Raw genomic sequence first — 15,819 nt, forward strand, 5'->3', positions numbered from 1 at the left:
ATTTGGCTACACTCTTAGTCTGGTTTCAAAGTGCTCAACTTTCAACCTTTGCATTTTCAGCTCATGCTGTCCAGTGGCCCCAGAGGGTGACGTGGCAGTGTTTGACCCCTGTGGATGGGAGCAGCTGCCAGCTATGGAGAAGGGCATAGATATGTCCACACATGATCCCTCCTGCATAAAAACAAAGCCCCTTCAGACACATCCCCAGTGCCTCAGTCTCTATGCAAAACCTGGAGAGTGGAGGAGAACTGCTTCAGTCCTGGGAGAAAGCTGGCTCTGCATGAGGCGATTTGAGGACTGAAGTTTCAACAATGAACTTCCCTCTTCATTCATACTCATACCCAGCACCTCCTAGGAGTCTACTTTATTTATTCTAGAAAAACAGCACTGGGTCAGTCATCATAGCTTCCCCACATCTGGACTCTTGGCTCTGTTGAGGGCCTAGAGCCAGTGGTTGACATAATTGACACATTGGGGAACTGGACAAGAAACAAGCAGGGGCTGTTTGCAGAGCAAGGAGCTGCAGGGTCCCAGGATGGCGCCCAATGGCACCACCTCTTCCTGTTGTCTGGAGTCAACCCCGGTCAGGATCACTGTCAGCGTCATCCTCACTGTCCTCATCCTCATCACTGTCGCCGGCAATGTGGTGGTCTGCCTGGCTGTGGGCTTGAACCGCCGGCTCCGCAATCTGACCAACTGCTTCATCGTGTCCTTGGCTGTCACTGACCTACTCCTCGGCCTCCTGGTGCTGCCATTCTCAGCCTTCTACCAACTGTCCTGCAAGTGGGACTTCGGCAAGGTCTTCTGCAACATCTATACCAGCCTGGACGTGATGCTCTGCACAGCCTCCATCCTCAACCTCTTCATGATCAGCCTTGACCGGTACTGTGCTGTCACGGACCCCCTGCGCTACCCTGTGCTGGTCACCCCAGTCCGGGTTGCCATCTCCCTGGTCTTAATTTGGGTCATCTCCATCACTCTGTCCTTCCTGTCTATCCACCTGGGGTGGAATAGCAGAAACGAGACCAGTGGGGTCAGTCAGACCATCCCAAAGTGCAAAGTCCAGGTCAACTTAGTGTATGGCTTGGTGGACGGGCTGGTCACCTTCTACCTGCCTCTGTTGGTCATGTGCATCACCTACTACCGCATCTTCAAGATCGCCCGGGACCAGGCCAAGAGGATCAATCACGTCGTCTCCTGGAGGACAGCCACCATCAGGGAGCACAAAGCTACGGTGACGCTAGCTGCCGTGATGGGGGCCTTCATCATCTGCTGGCTCCCCTACTTCACTGTGTTTGTCTACCGTGGGCTGAAAGGGGATGATGGCATCAATGAGACCCTAGAAGCTGTGGTCCTGTGGCTGGGCTATGCCAACTCGGCCCTGAACCCTATCCTGTATGCTGCACTGAACAGAGACTTCCGCACAGCATACCAGCAGCTTTTCCACTGCAGGCCGACCCACTGCAAGGCTCATGGAACTTTTCTGAGGACCAACAGCTCTCAGCTGTCTAGGGATCAAAGCCAAGACCCCGAACAGCAGGAAGAGAAGCCCCTGAAGCTGCAGGTGTGGAGTGGGACAGAGATCATGGACCCCCGGGGAGCCACAGACAGGTAACTGTCCTGGCCATTTGTGTTCAGGTGGGGGCGCAGGGCGGGGGTCCCACTAATGGTAACCATGCAGGCAGCAGCTGTTCACAAGGTGCTGGTCTGGACATTATGTGCTGAAAATTTCATGAGCCTTTTGCAAACCTCATGTTATTCCAACTTCCCAGTGGCCCCCCAAGGTAGAATTTTTTACCTACATTTTTAAGATACCACATTAAATCTGAGAGAACTTGGCCAGGGCCACACAGCTGGCACCTGGACAGATGTCTCCTGACCCCAGAACTTGTGGGCCTTCGTTTCTAGCTACATTGTCCTTACAGTCAGGAATCCTAACTTTGAAACTCAACTGTGCCACTTAGTAGTCATAAGTGTTCAACCAACCCTCAAATGACTGCACTAATAGAACTGTCCAGGGCACAGTGAGAAACCCATCTCGGTCCGCATTTAGCATCTATTACGCATCCTCTTCTATGCTGGGGGTGCTCAAATCAGAGGAGAAAGAGGACTGGCCGAGTTTGGAAGGCAGAGCTTTGAAGGCCAGACTAAGGAATTGGACATTTTACTGTAGGTCTTAGGGGAAGATAGAAAGATTAAAGGCAAGGGTGGGGGTAACCCAGCAGGTCTGTGGGCTCTGGTCACCCCCAAGATATGGACCAGAAGGATGAGACAGGGACATCAGTGAGTGGGGATGTGGCACTAGTCCACAAGAGAGGAGAAGAGAATCGAGCACAATCTAGGAGGCTATAAAGAAATAGTCTTGGAGACTACTGGCCATTCGTGTGCAGGAGATAGAAGAGAGAGGACGCCTCAGTATCCCACCTCCACGACATACCAGACTGAAAAGATAACAGGACCAGAATGAGATTTAGATAAATTCAGGGGTGACAAAGCCGATGTAAGTATTAAGGGAAACCAGACCAAAGACTTGAGTGGCACTGGGAGGCGCACTGCGAGGAGAGGAAGCTCACAGGTCTGATGGGCTCTGGCTTTTGAGAGGGTAAATGACAGCACGCTGAGGACACCTGGCACAAGGAAGTGCTCAATAAGTGTCGCTTTCCTTTCTTTTCACACAGACCAGGACTTTGCCTATTTGCTGGTCTGTGTGCCTGACCCATTCATTCATTCATTTGAAAACATTTATCTACTTCCTACCACATGTCAGGGATGTACTGAGCACTGGAGATGTAGAAATGACATTTTTGGCATTTATTGTGATGAACAGGTTTGCACAATAATTGCATAGCCCCAGTCTCATCTCTGCCCTCACTACTCTGTGGCTTGAGCAAGTCCCTGCCCTTCTTGGGCCTCAGCTTCCTCACCTCATAGAGTATGGGGTCTGGCCTCATGTGGCCTGCCCTGATCACCTCCCAGAGTTGCCTGAAGCACATGTGAACCACGTGCAGCATGCAAACAGGATGTATGACCCCTGATGGGATCATGTCCCCTGTCAAGCACTGAGCATCAGACTCAAGGAAAACTTGGAGGCATGCCCTCTGGGTTCTGGTCTCTGTGGAGTGTTGCAGGAGCAAAACTGCCCAACTGGACCCTGGGGCCTCATGTCCCCTCTGGTCCTTGCAACAGCCAGGTGTGGGGTATATGCCATAGGCTTGGGCCCTGGGCCTTCCACCCCTCCACTGCTAACCTTCTGGAACAAGCCTCATTGCTCTGCATCTAGCCTCCTCCTGGCCTCTGTCAAATCCACTCTCCAAGCCACCCAAAATTGTCTCTCCTAAGTAAAGATCTGGAGACTTCCCTATCTGGCCCTGATGGGTAAGATGCCCACCTGCCCAGCTCCTTCCGCACTTTCTCATTCAGGAAGTCCTTGTTTCTGTGTATTAATCATTCTGTGATGGTATCCTCTCCCCACCCGTGTCAGGTGCTGAAAGTCCAAAGGGAGAGAAAGCAAGCCCCCTACCACAAGCTACCACTCTTGCCACCTTTAATTGCCCAGGTCAGTTGAGGAGCAGACTGGCAACAGTTCAGTACACCCCATGCCAAGGACTGACACCCAGTGTGCTGGGCACCCGGATAAGATGGTGCATGGCCAGAGAGCCCATCCCAAGGAGCACACCTCTGAGATGAGCCTGAAATACAGATGGGCAAGACCCATTCCTCTGGGTAGTGCTGGACCCTTTCCACTTGTGGCCTTATTTCATTCTCCATGCAGCCCTGTAAAGTAGGTGCTTGTTAGTCTCCACCCTACAGGTAGGAAAACTGACACTCAGAGAAGTTAGGTAAAATTGCCCAAGTGATACAAGCTACTGATCAGCCATGCCTGAATTCTAAGCAACAACAAAAATATTCCCCACTATTAACTGCCCCCTGGGGGCCAGGCATACTGAGGGGTATGAGCGCCCACCTTCTCTCCTGATCTTCACTGCTGAAGATCCCCAGGTCGGGGGCTCTGAAGAAGCTGAGGCCAGCCGAGAGGCCACACATGCCTAGGTCCCACACAGCAGCCACTGAGCCAGGACCTCAGAGCACTATTTCCCAGGTCTGTGGCTGCCCCTCAGAGCAGTGGGCAGAGGAAGGTGGGAAACATCATGGTGGGAGGGCACGGGGAGTGCAGGAGGCCAAGAACAGCCAGAGGTCCACTATCCCGCTGAAGCTACCAGGACCATCAGTGCCACATATGGGCCAGTATAAGGTGGGCTCCCAGCTTCCCTGATGGCCAATAGTGTGTCCTTCTTGTTCTTAGTCTGGAGACAGAAAGCCAGCACTGACCTGACCAAAAGCCCTCATCACTGCCGAAAGGGCAGAGCCGAGAATTCTGAAGGGATGAACAGCCTGCCCTGGGAAGCGGGTGGGAGCACAGTCAGCCAGGGGCGTCCAGGAGAGAATGGCTGGGCTGGCCCGTCCTCCCTTCCCTGCGGTCACCCAGCAGCCGCTTCCCAGCAGGATGCTCTGTCCGCCCCTTCCGACCCAGGCTGGCTGCCTCACCCCACCCCTCATCACCCTCCCCATCCGATCCCTGGCTCCCCGCTCACCCGCTCTGCTCCGCGGCCCCTGCTCAGTGACTCCACCGCTCCTACGGGAAACAGGCCCGCGTCAGTTTTCTAGGGCCACTGTGACCCTGGGACCACGGACCTGGCGACTAAAACAATTCATTCTCTCATAGTTCAGGTCAGAAGTCTGAGACCACGGTGTGGGCAGGGCCAGCCCTTCTGGGGCTCTGGGGGAGGGTCCATGTCCTGGCCTTCCCCAGCTCCTGGGGGCCGCCTGCCCTCAGAGGCTCCAGGGCCCTTCACTTCATTTCAACCTCTTGCTTCTGTTGTCACATCTCCTTCTCCACTTCTGTAGCCAGATCTTCTGCCTCCCTCTTATAAGGGCACTTGTGATTACATTTAGGGCCCACCAGGATAATCTCCCCACCTAATTCCTTAATTTAGTCCACTTAATCTCATCTGCAAAGTCCTTTTTGCCATATATGGTGTCAGCTCCCAGGCTTCAGCGTGAGGACCTGGACATTGCCGGGGCCACGTGCAGCCACTGCAAGTCACAGCTTCTTAGCCTGGCATGAGAAGCCCTTCATGATTTGGTCCCTAACCATCTCCTGATCTGCTCCTTGCCAACAGCTCCCAGCCTCCACACCCTCCTGCCACTGCCAGAACAAACCAGTCAGGTGCATTCATTCACAAGCACTCACCAAGAATTTGCTGTTCACCAGTAACCAGCTCAAGCCCCTCTGGTCCCAAAGCCTGGACTCTTTCCATGATGAAATGCTACTTGGACTTGAGTTTAGCCCAGACTCAGTACCAGTCCCATAAATACCAGATGGGGAAACTAAGGCACAGGGAGGCAAGTGACCTGAGGTGCGTAGCTCGCTCATGAGGGGCTGGGGGTGGACCTAGTATCTCTCGACTGTTGCCCAGCATTCTGGGTCTGTTTCTCACACACTCACTTGCACTGGGTAATTTCTCAAGGCAGGGAGATAATATTCATGAGCACCTGGAGAATCAGCAGTCTGCCTTGGGGTGAGGAGCTTCCTCATTCCTGCAGAGCCCCTGGGCCTGTGGCTGCAGTACTTCCAGGCACCCAGAGGTTGGAGTCAGAGCTTGAGAAGTACATCAGAGAAGAGGTGCAGAGGCAGGCAAGCTGCCCCCACGCCACGTCCAGCTAGCTCTCCCCTCACACACCTCTTGCCAGCATCCTACCTGGCCCCTCCTATCTGCTCTCCTCCCTCTGAAGCCAGAGAGAGCATTTCCAAGTGCAAATGAATTATGTGCCACCCCTCTTGGTGCTCTTGGAATCAAATACAAAGTTCTATCCTGACCTCCAAGACTCTGTACCCCATAATGCCCTCCCCTTAGCCCAGGCTGTCTTCTTGCCTGTCTTGATGCATTCTATTTAATGTCTGCTCCTCAGAGCATAATAAGCTACCTGAGGGCAGCCCATCCCTGTGTTGTTCACTGTGTATTCCTAACAGGACAGGCCCAGTAATATTTGTTGAATGAATGAATGAACGAATGAGTGAATGACTATCTCAGTCTAGGTCTCTAAGAGTCCTGGAGAAGTAAATGAATCCACCCCCACTTTAGAGAGCAGGAAATCAAGTCTGAAAGGGAGAAGTCCCAGGAGCCTAGCAGATGCTCAGAAATTCCTGGTTCCTTATTCTAACTTGGACGTCACAAGGCTTCCCTCCAGGGAGCAGCAGCTGGGCCAGGCCTCGGAGCAGAATCCACTGCCAGCTCTGAATCAGTATCTTGGCGAAGAAAGGGGTTAGGACAGGAACCCAACCCCTCCCCCTGGCTCTTCCACAGCCCAGAGAGGTGAGGTGACTCATGCCAACGGCACAGAAGTGAGCTTCTGAGTAGGCCAGGGGGCTGAGTTCCCCACAACCTGGGTGCTGACCATTGCAGCTCCATGGCACATCCTGGTTTGGCGGGAGGTTGTGGGTGCAGGGGAGGGTGGAACTGACTGTACCTTCTGCCCCAAGTCCTGTCTCTCCAGATAAGCTGCAATACCTGTAGGAGTGAGAGCTTCATGGCTGAGGTTACACACTTCCTTAGGAGTGTTGCTCAAAAAGGGAGTTTCCTGTAGCTTACCCCTTGGAGAGCCCAAACATGTTTATTTGTATCATTTGAGTTCTAAAATGTCTAACAAACTTTTTGGACCGTTGATTCCAGAATTTCTTATGGCCTTTGTGAGTGCTCTTTGCAGAGGCACCCAGAGCAGCTTACCTCCAACTAAGGGGCCTGTCTGCCCCCCTGCACGCTGGAAGCCTGCTTGCTAGCTACTTTGTCCCCTTTGCCCTCTGGCCTAGTGGTCACATCACAAAGCTGTTGGGGTGTTCTCCTGCCTCTGGTGTGGAAATTAGGGAGCCCCACTATGAATCCTGGGTTATGAACCCCAGTATAAGTCCCAGTAGTTAGGCATTGGGTGATATTATTCAAGTCACTAGACAGTCTGAGCTACAGTTTCCTTACCTATAAAAGCCATGAGAACATTTTACTATGATAATAAGTGACTTTGCAGAGCTGTTGTAAAAATAAAATGGAGTAGTAAGGGTTACAGGCACTTGGTACAATTCCTTGCATGTGACATATGCTTCAATAGATGTGAATTTCCATTCTTTACTATTCATTTCTTTCTCTTGCTATCCTCTCATTTGATCTCTTTTCTATCATTTTATATCATTCTTCTCTTTATTCCCTGTCTTCATAAATTTATTAATTTGCATATAAATTTAAATCTGCTTATAAAAATTCATGAAAAATTAACAATAAGACCACAACTTGGGGGAAAGTATTTTTCCAAAATTTGAAAGATAAAGATATTTATTGTAGTGTTTATATCACTGAAAACAAAATGAAAATGCCAAAAATGTCAAACATTTGTAAATTTATAAATGGTGCTGCAGCCGTACAACAGAATATTATGCAGCCACTAAAATTATGCCTTTGCAAAATTTTAGTATAATGAGCACATAATGTTAAGAGAAGAAGATTATAAATCCTATTATTATAAGTATAGATCTGTGTACTCATAGGAAAAAAATAATATGCTGCAATACTAATAATACTTCACATTATTTTTGGGACCAGGTATTATGTTGCTCTTTTCTTTTAATTGAGGTAAAATTGGTATATGACATTACATTAGTTTCAAGTGTACAACATAATAATTTGATATTTGGTTGCACTAAAAAGTGATCATCACAATAAGTTTATAGTTAGCATCCATCACCAGAGAATTGACCCCATTCATCCATTTTACCCACTCAATCTCCTTCTCCTCTGATAACCACCAATCTGTTCTCTGTATCTATGAGGTTTGTTTTGTTTTGTTTGTTCATTTGTTTTGTTTTTTAGGTTTCTCATATAAGGGAAATCATATGATATTTATCTTTCTCTCTCTTATTTCACTTAGCATAATGCCCTCAAGTTCCAGCCATGTTGTTGCATGGTAAGATTTCCTTCTTTTTTATGGCTTAGTAGTATCCCATTGTGTATATGTACCACATCTTCTTTATCCATTCATCCAACTTGGGTTGCTTCTATATCTTGGCTATTGTAAATAATGCTGCAGTAAACATAGGGGTGCATATATCTTTTTGAATTAGTATTTTCATTTTCTTCAGATAAATACTCAGAAGTGAAATAGCTACATCATATGGTATTTCTATTTTAAATTTTTTGAAGAACCTCCATACTGTTTTCCACAGTAGCTACACCAATTTACATTCCCACCAACAGTGTAAGAGGGTTCCCTTTCTTCCACGTCCTCACCAACACTTGTTACTTCTTGTCTTTTAGATAATAGCCATTCTAACAGGTGGAGATGATATCTCATTGTGGTTTTGATTTACAGTTCCCTGATAGTTAGTGATTTTGAACGTCTTTTCATGTGCCTGTTGGCTATCTGTATGTCTTCTTTGGCAAAATGTCTGTTTAGCTCCTCTGCCCATTTTTTAATTGGATTGTTTGTTTTTTTGCTGTTGAGTTGTTTGAGTTCTTTATATACTTGGGTATTAACCCTTTATCAGATCTATGATTTGAAAATATTTTCTCCCATTTGGTAAGTTGCCTTTTCATTTTGTTGATAGTACCATTTGCTGTGAAGAAGATTTTTATTTGATGTTGTCCCACATGCTTATTGACTTTGCTTTTGGAGTCAGATCCAAAAATTCAACACCAAAATGCTGTCAAGGAGCTTACCACCTATGTTTTCTTCTAGAAGTTTTATGGTTTCAGGTCTTACATTAAGTCTTTCATACATCTTGAGTGTATTTGTGTATGGTATAAGATTGTGATCTAGTTTCATTCTTTTGCCTGTGGCTGTCCAGTTTCTCAACATCATTTCTGAAGACACTGTTCTTTCCCACTATATGTTCTTGGCTCCTCCATCATAAGTTAACTTACTATATATGCATGGGTTTATCTCTGGGATCTCTATTCTGTTCCACTGATCTATTTTTGTGCCATTACTATACTGTTTTGATTACTATAGCTTTGTAATACAGTTTGAAATCAGGGGAAGTGATACCTCAAGCTTTGTTCTTCTTTCTCAAGATTACCTCAGCTATCCAAAGTCTTCTGTAGTTCTATACATATTTGGGGATTATTTGTTCTAGTTCTGTGAAAAATGCCAGTGGAATTTTGATAGGGATTGAGTTGAACCTGTAGATTACTTTGGGTAGTATGGCCATTTAAACAACATTAACTCTTCCAATCTATGAGCACAGAATCTTCCCATTTATTTGTGTCTTCTTTGATTTCTCTTATTAATGTCTTATAGTTTTTAGTATGCAGGTTTTTTACCTCCTTGGTTAAATTTATTCCTAGGTATTTAATTCCTTTTGATGCAATTATAAATGGGATTGTTTTCTTAATTTCTCTTTCTGATAGTTCTTGATTAGTGTATAGAAATGCAACAGATTTCTGCATATTGATTTCATATCCTGCAACTTTACTTAATTCATTTATTAGTTCTGTCAGGTGTTTGATGGAGTCCTTAGGATTTTCTATATATAGTATCATGTCATCTGTATCTTCCTTTCCAATTTGGATGTTTTTTATTCTTTTTTTGCCTGATTGCAGTACCTAGGACTTCCAATACTATGCTAAATACAAGTGACAAGAGTGGGTATCCTTGTCTTGTTCCTGATCTTAGAAGAAAAGTTTTCAGCTTTTCACCATCGAGTATGATGTTAGCTGTGCGTTTGTCATATATGGCATTTATTATGTTGAGGTATGTTCCCTCTATACCCACTTGGTTGAGATTTTTTATCATAAGTGGATGTTGAATTATGTCAAATGATTTTTCTGCACCAATGAGATAATAATATGATTTTTATCCTTCATTTTGTTAATGTGCATATGTTGATTTATTTGCAGATGTTGAACCATCCTTGCATGCCTGAAATAAATCCCACTTGAGCATGGTGTATGACCTTTTTAATGTATTGTTGAATTTGGTTTGCTAATATTTTTTTGAGGATTTTTGCATCTATGTTCATTAGGAATACTGGCCTCTAATTTTCTTTTTTTGTGGTGTCCTTCTCTGGTTTTGATATCAGCATAATGCTGGCCTCATGAAATAAGTTTGGAAGCATTCCCGCCTCTTCAGTGTTTTGGAAGAGTTTGAGAAGGATAAGTATTAAATCTTATTTCAATATTTGGTAGAGTTCACCAGTGAAGCCATCTGGTCCTGGTTTGGGGGAGGTTTTTTATTACTGATTCAATCTCCTTACTAGTAATAGTCTATTCATACTTTCTATCTCTTCATGATTCAGTCTTGGAAGAGTATATGTTTCTAGGTATCTATTTCTTCAATGTTGTCCAGTTTGTTGGTGTATAATTGCTCATAGTATAGTCTTTTATGATCCTGTGTATTTCAGTGGTTTCAGTTGTAACTATCCTCTCTCTTTTCTGATTATATTTATTTGAGCTGTCTCTCCTTTTTCTTGGTGAGTCTAGCTAAAGCTTTGTCAATTTTGTTTATCTTTTCAAAGACCTCTTGGTTTCAGAGATCTTATCTATTGTTTTAGTCTCTATTTCATTAATTTATACTCTGAACTTCATTATTTCCTTCCTTCTACTAACTTTGGGCTTTGTTCATTCTTCTTTTTCTAGTTCCTTTTTGGTGTAACATCAGATTGTTTATTTGAAATTTTTCTTGTGTCTTAAGGTAGGATTGTATTGCATGAACTTCCCTCCTAGAATTGCTTTTGCTCCATCCCATAGACTTTGCATTATTGTATTTTCATTTTCATTTATCTCAAGGTATTTTTTTATTTCCCCTTTGGTTTCTTCTTTGACCCATCAGTTTTTCAGTAGCATGTTGTTTAATCTCCACATATTTATGATTTTTTTTCAGTTTTCCTCTTGTTATTGATTTCTAGTTTTATACCATTGTGGTTGTAGAAAATGTTTATGATTTAAGTCTTTTTAAATTTATTGACACTGTTTTGTACACCAACAAGTGATTTATCTTGGAGAATGTTCCATGAACACTTGAGAAGAATGTGTACTCTGCTATTTTTGATGGAATGCTCTATATAGATCTATTAAAGTCCATCAGGTCTAATATGTCAGGTCAGGCTAATGTTTCCTTATTGATTTTCTGTCTGAATGATCTATCCATTGATGTAAGTGTGTATTAAAGTTCCCTACTGTTATTGTATTGTTGGCAATTACTCCCTTTATGTCTGTTAATATTTGCTTTAGATATTTAGGTGCTCCTATTTGGGGTGCATATATATTTACAAATGTTATATCATCTTACTGAATTTCCCCTTTGTAATTATAGTGCCCTTCTTTGTCTTTTATTATAGTCTTGGTTTTAAAATCTATTTGCCTGACATAAGTATAGCTACCCCAGCTTTCTTTTTGTTTCCATTTACATGGAATATCTTTTTCTATCCCTTTACTTTTATTCTATGTGTGAGTCTTGTGTAGACAACATATAGATCAATCTTGTTATTTTATTCATTCAGCTACTCTATGTCTTTTGATTGGATAGTTTAGTCCATTTATATTAGTTATTAATATGTATTTACTTTTTTGCCATTTTGTTCATGGTTTTCTGGCTGCTTTTTTAGTTCCCCTCTGTTCCTTTCATTTTCTCTTGTTCTCTTGTGGTTTGATGGTTTTCTGTAGTTACATTTAGATTCCTTTCTCAATATCTTTTATGTGTCTTCTATAGATATTTTACTTTGTTATTTACTGTGAGATTCACATACAATAATAGTCTATTCATAAGGTAATCTATCTTAAGTTTTTAGCAACTTAAATCTGGATCCATTTGAAACTCTATACTTTTGCCCCTCTCACACTATGTTTTGATGTCATATTTTACATATTTTTATTTTATGTATCCCTAACTAATAATTATAGTTATAGTTAATTTTACTATTTTTGTCTTTTAACCTTCATAGCCTTTTCTTTTCAGCTTAGAGAAGTCCGTTTAGCATTTCTTGTAAGACCAGTTTAGTGGTGATGAATTCTTTTACTTTCTGTTTGTCTTGAAAACTCTTTTCTCTCTCCTCCAATTCTGAATGATAACCTTGCCAGGTAGAGTATTCTTGGCTGAAAGATTTTTCTTTAAGCACTTTAATGTATTATGCCAATCCCTTCTGGCCTGCAAAGTTTCTGCTGAAAAATTAGCTGTTCCCTTGTATGTAACAAATTGTTTTCTCTTGCTACCTTTAAAATTCTCTCCTTAACTTTTGACATTTTAATTATGAATCTTGGCATAGATCTCTTTGGGTTCATCTTATTTGGAACTCACTCTGCTTCCTGGACCTGAATGTCTATTTGTTTCTCCAGGTTAGGGAAATTTTCAGCTATTATTTCTTCAAATAAGTTGTCTGCCCTTTCTCTTCACCTTCTGGGACCCCGATAATGCTAATGTCATTCTGCTTGATGCTGTGCCATAGGTCCCTTATGCTGTCATCGCTTTTTTAAATTCTGTTTTTTCTTTTTGCTGACCTGTTTACTTCCAAGGGACTTGGGGGATGGAGGGTCTGTGGGGATCTGAGATATTCCTTTAGAGGGGCTCACATATGGTCTCACTCATCCCAGGACCCAGTGCAAAGGCAGCAGTTTGAGAGGTGACTGGATCATATGGGAAGGAGATTCATTTGCTAATCTTTAAGTGTCTGCTGGAGGGGCCAGGACAGTAGGACTTTCTTTGGGGATGGAGGTGCTGGTGAACACCATTTTTGCACTCTCCTTCTACCTTGCTAGTGCGGGAAGGGTGTGCCGACACAGCCTTGCTAAAGCTATGGGCATACCCTGTCCCAAGCACTCTTCCTCTGCCTTGCTAAACCCATGGGCATGGTTCACCCCCAGTGTTCTTCTCTGGCCTCACTAAAGCCCTGGATGTGCCCCACAGAGCAGTTCCACTGCTCTGCCTTCCAGGTCGCTGATTCATTTTGCTTCATCTAGTCTGTATTTTTCCCTCTAGTGTATTTTTAGTTCAATTATTGTATTGTTCAGTTCTATAATTTCTTTCTATTACTTTCTAATACTTTCTGTCTCTTTGTTGAAGTTCTCACTGTGTCCTGGGTTTGGTGAGCATCTTTATGACCATTACTTTGAACTCTTTATCAAGTAGATTATTTATCTCCATATCATTTAGGTCTTTTTCAGAAATTTTGTCCTGTTCGTTCATTTGGAACATTTTCCTATTTCCTATTTCCTCATTTTGCTTGACTGTCTGTTTGTTTCAATGTATGAAGCAAAACAGCTACCTCTCCCAGTCTTAAAGGAGAGGACTTGTGAAGGAGATGAACCTTATCACTCAACCTTGCCCTAGCTCTCGGTTGACCCTGAACCTTCATGATTATTTAAGTAGTCTGGTTTATTCTCGATAGGTCCCAGTTGTTGACAGTGTGCCAAGACCTACCAGTGTTCCAAAAGAAGTGATTTCAGCCAGCACCCAGTTCCAGGTTGATTGGAAGCCAGATCCTCAGGCTGCAGCTTTTAAAGTATGCAAATATATACAGTCCTCTGGGACTGCAATAGTAAATCCTGCTGACTTGCAAACCAGGTCATCTGGAGGTGTCCCCTGGGCAAGAGTTGCAAAAATTAGGGCTTCAGATTAGCTCCTTTCTAGAAGGTGTGAGTGAGTTGTGGTGAGGCCAAGGAAGGGCTCAAAGATGTTGTCTCGCTGCCTGTGTTCATTGAGGGTGTCTCTGTAGCCTCTAGATTTGTGCAAACCTGAAGCCTGTCCCTGAGATTGCAGCTCGAGGACAAGTAGATGAGCCTTTTTCATAGGTAGACTGGGCCTGGGTTTCAGTCTGCTATCTGTACAGTGCCTGGTTGTAATAGCCAGCCCAGAACTGTCTTTTTGAATGATGTCATCCCATGGGCCCCAGAAATTCAAGCCCCTCCAGCCACCAGGAGCAGGTGATCAAGGAACATCCCCTATGTGGGCTGTGCTCACCTGCCAGCTTCAGCAAGGCTGCAGGAGAGTGCTGAGGCTGGGGCACACCTGCAGCTTTAGGCTTGAGTGAGGCCAGGGGAGAGCACTAGGGGTAGAGCATGCCATGGCTTTAGCAAGGCTGTGCCAGCAAGCCCTGCCCTCGCTAGCAAGGTAGAAGGAGAGTGCAAAAGTGGCCTTCACCAGCAACTCCATCCCCAAAGAAAGTCCCAATGGTCCCTGCTGCTCTAGCAGACACTTAAAAATTAGCAAATGAATCTCCTTCCCATATAACCCAGTCACCTCTCAAACTGCTGCCTTTGTACTGGGTCCTGGGATGAGGGAGTCCATATGTGAGCCCCTCTAAAGGAATATCTCAGATCCCACAGATCCGCCCCCAACCCCCACACAAGTCCCTTGGATAATAAGCCCCATTTGGTTTCCAAAGACAAATCTTTTGGGGGCCTCATCTTTCTGGTGCAGATCCCAAGGGTTGGCTACCTGATGTGGAATAAAAACCCCTCAGTCCTCAGAGAGGCTCCAGACCCCTGGGATCCCTCCTGGTGTGGATCACTGAACTGGTGGGGTTTCTGGTGAGACCACCTCTGGGCCTTTCTTACCTGTCTTGATATGGCCCTGTTATCCCTTGTTGTGGAGGAAGCTGTTCAGCTACATTTTTATTCTCTTTCTGCATGAATCATTCCATATGTAGCTATAGATTTGGTGTGTCCATGGGCAGTGAGTTCAACATCTTCCTACCCAGCCATCTTAGACTACCTTCCTCGATCTTTCTTTCATATAACAAGTTTTATTGGGACACGCTTCACATGACATGCTATGTGATTCACCCATTTCAAGTGTATAATTCACTGGTTTTTAGTATATTCACAGACTTACACAGCCATCACCACAATCCATTTCATAACATTTTTATCACCCCAAAAGAAATCCTATAGTGTTTAACTACCACCTCCCAATCCCTGAATCCCCTCTCCAATCTCTGCTCCCAAACAGCCACTGATCTAATGTCCAGATTTGCCTGGTCTGGACATTTCATATAGTGCAAGGTTTTCTGGGCCTGGCTTTTGCACTTGGCATGTTTTCAAGGTTCTATTATTTTCTGCCATTTATTCCTTCCTTTCTGTCTTCCATTTTTTTGTGTTTTCTTTCCCTCCTTCTGTTTTTCCTTTCCTCCCTTCCTCACTTCCACCCATGGTCCCATTTCTCTTTCATCAAGCTCTTTGGCTTTATGGCAGCTCTTGGTATTTACAGGCCCTGCATGGAGAACTTCAGGCATGAGGCTGTGCCATGGACCACCAGGTGCCCACATCCCTACCTTCTACCTGGGTGGGCTCAGAATACCCCCTCCTCAGGCCTGCAACACCCACCCTTCTGCACAGCTGCCAGGCAGAGCAGACAGGCGTCAGCAAGGGGTTAATCCTTCTCATCTTCTGTCTCTTCAGAGAGTTTGGGGAATGAGACCCCCTCCCAAACCCCCACCCCCAAGAGGAAGTTAGGGGAAGGAAAGCAGAAGGAAAGAAAGTGGGGAGTCTTTTAAGGCTTCAAAAGTCCTGGGGAATAAATGACAGCCTCCTGCCAAGGAGTCACTTTAAAGGTAAAGAACTCCTCATTTGCCACAGCCCCCCAGTGATTGTGCCTCTGAGGCCAGCTGGAGGCCCCTGCTTGTGCCACGCCATCCCCTCTCCCTCCCTTCTGCTTCACACTCGTACCTTCCCCTGCCCTTTGCCACCTTCACCTCCCTCCTTCTGCAGGAGGTCTGGCACACATGCTGTGGGGCCTTTCCAGGGGGTTCTGATGGGGAGAGAAGAGGAACTATGCCTCTGGAGC

The 15,819-nt window shown here is 44.9% G+C and overlaps 1 protein-coding gene across 1 annotated transcript in view; it reads left to right on the forward strand.

Moving 5' to 3' along the window:
• The window catches only part of HRH2 (histamine receptor H2), a 50,602-nt gene that overhangs the window by 20,790 nt on the left and 13,993 nt on the right, over positions 1–15,819 (forward strand). The window contains exon 2 of the mRNA XM_036884812.2: positions 61–1,611. Coding sequence (XP_036740707.1) covers positions 536–1,611 — 1,076 coding nt within the window. The 5' untranslated portion in view covers positions 61–535. The remainder of the gene's footprint in view (positions 1–60; positions 1,612–15,819) is intronic.

Source organism: Manis pentadactyla, chromosome 2 (assembly GCF_030020395.1).
Source record: "Manis pentadactyla isolate mManPen7 chromosome 2, mManPen7.hap1, whole genome shotgun sequence".
NCBI classification, from domain to species: Eukaryota; Metazoa; Chordata; class Mammalia; order Pholidota; family Manidae; genus Manis; species Manis pentadactyla.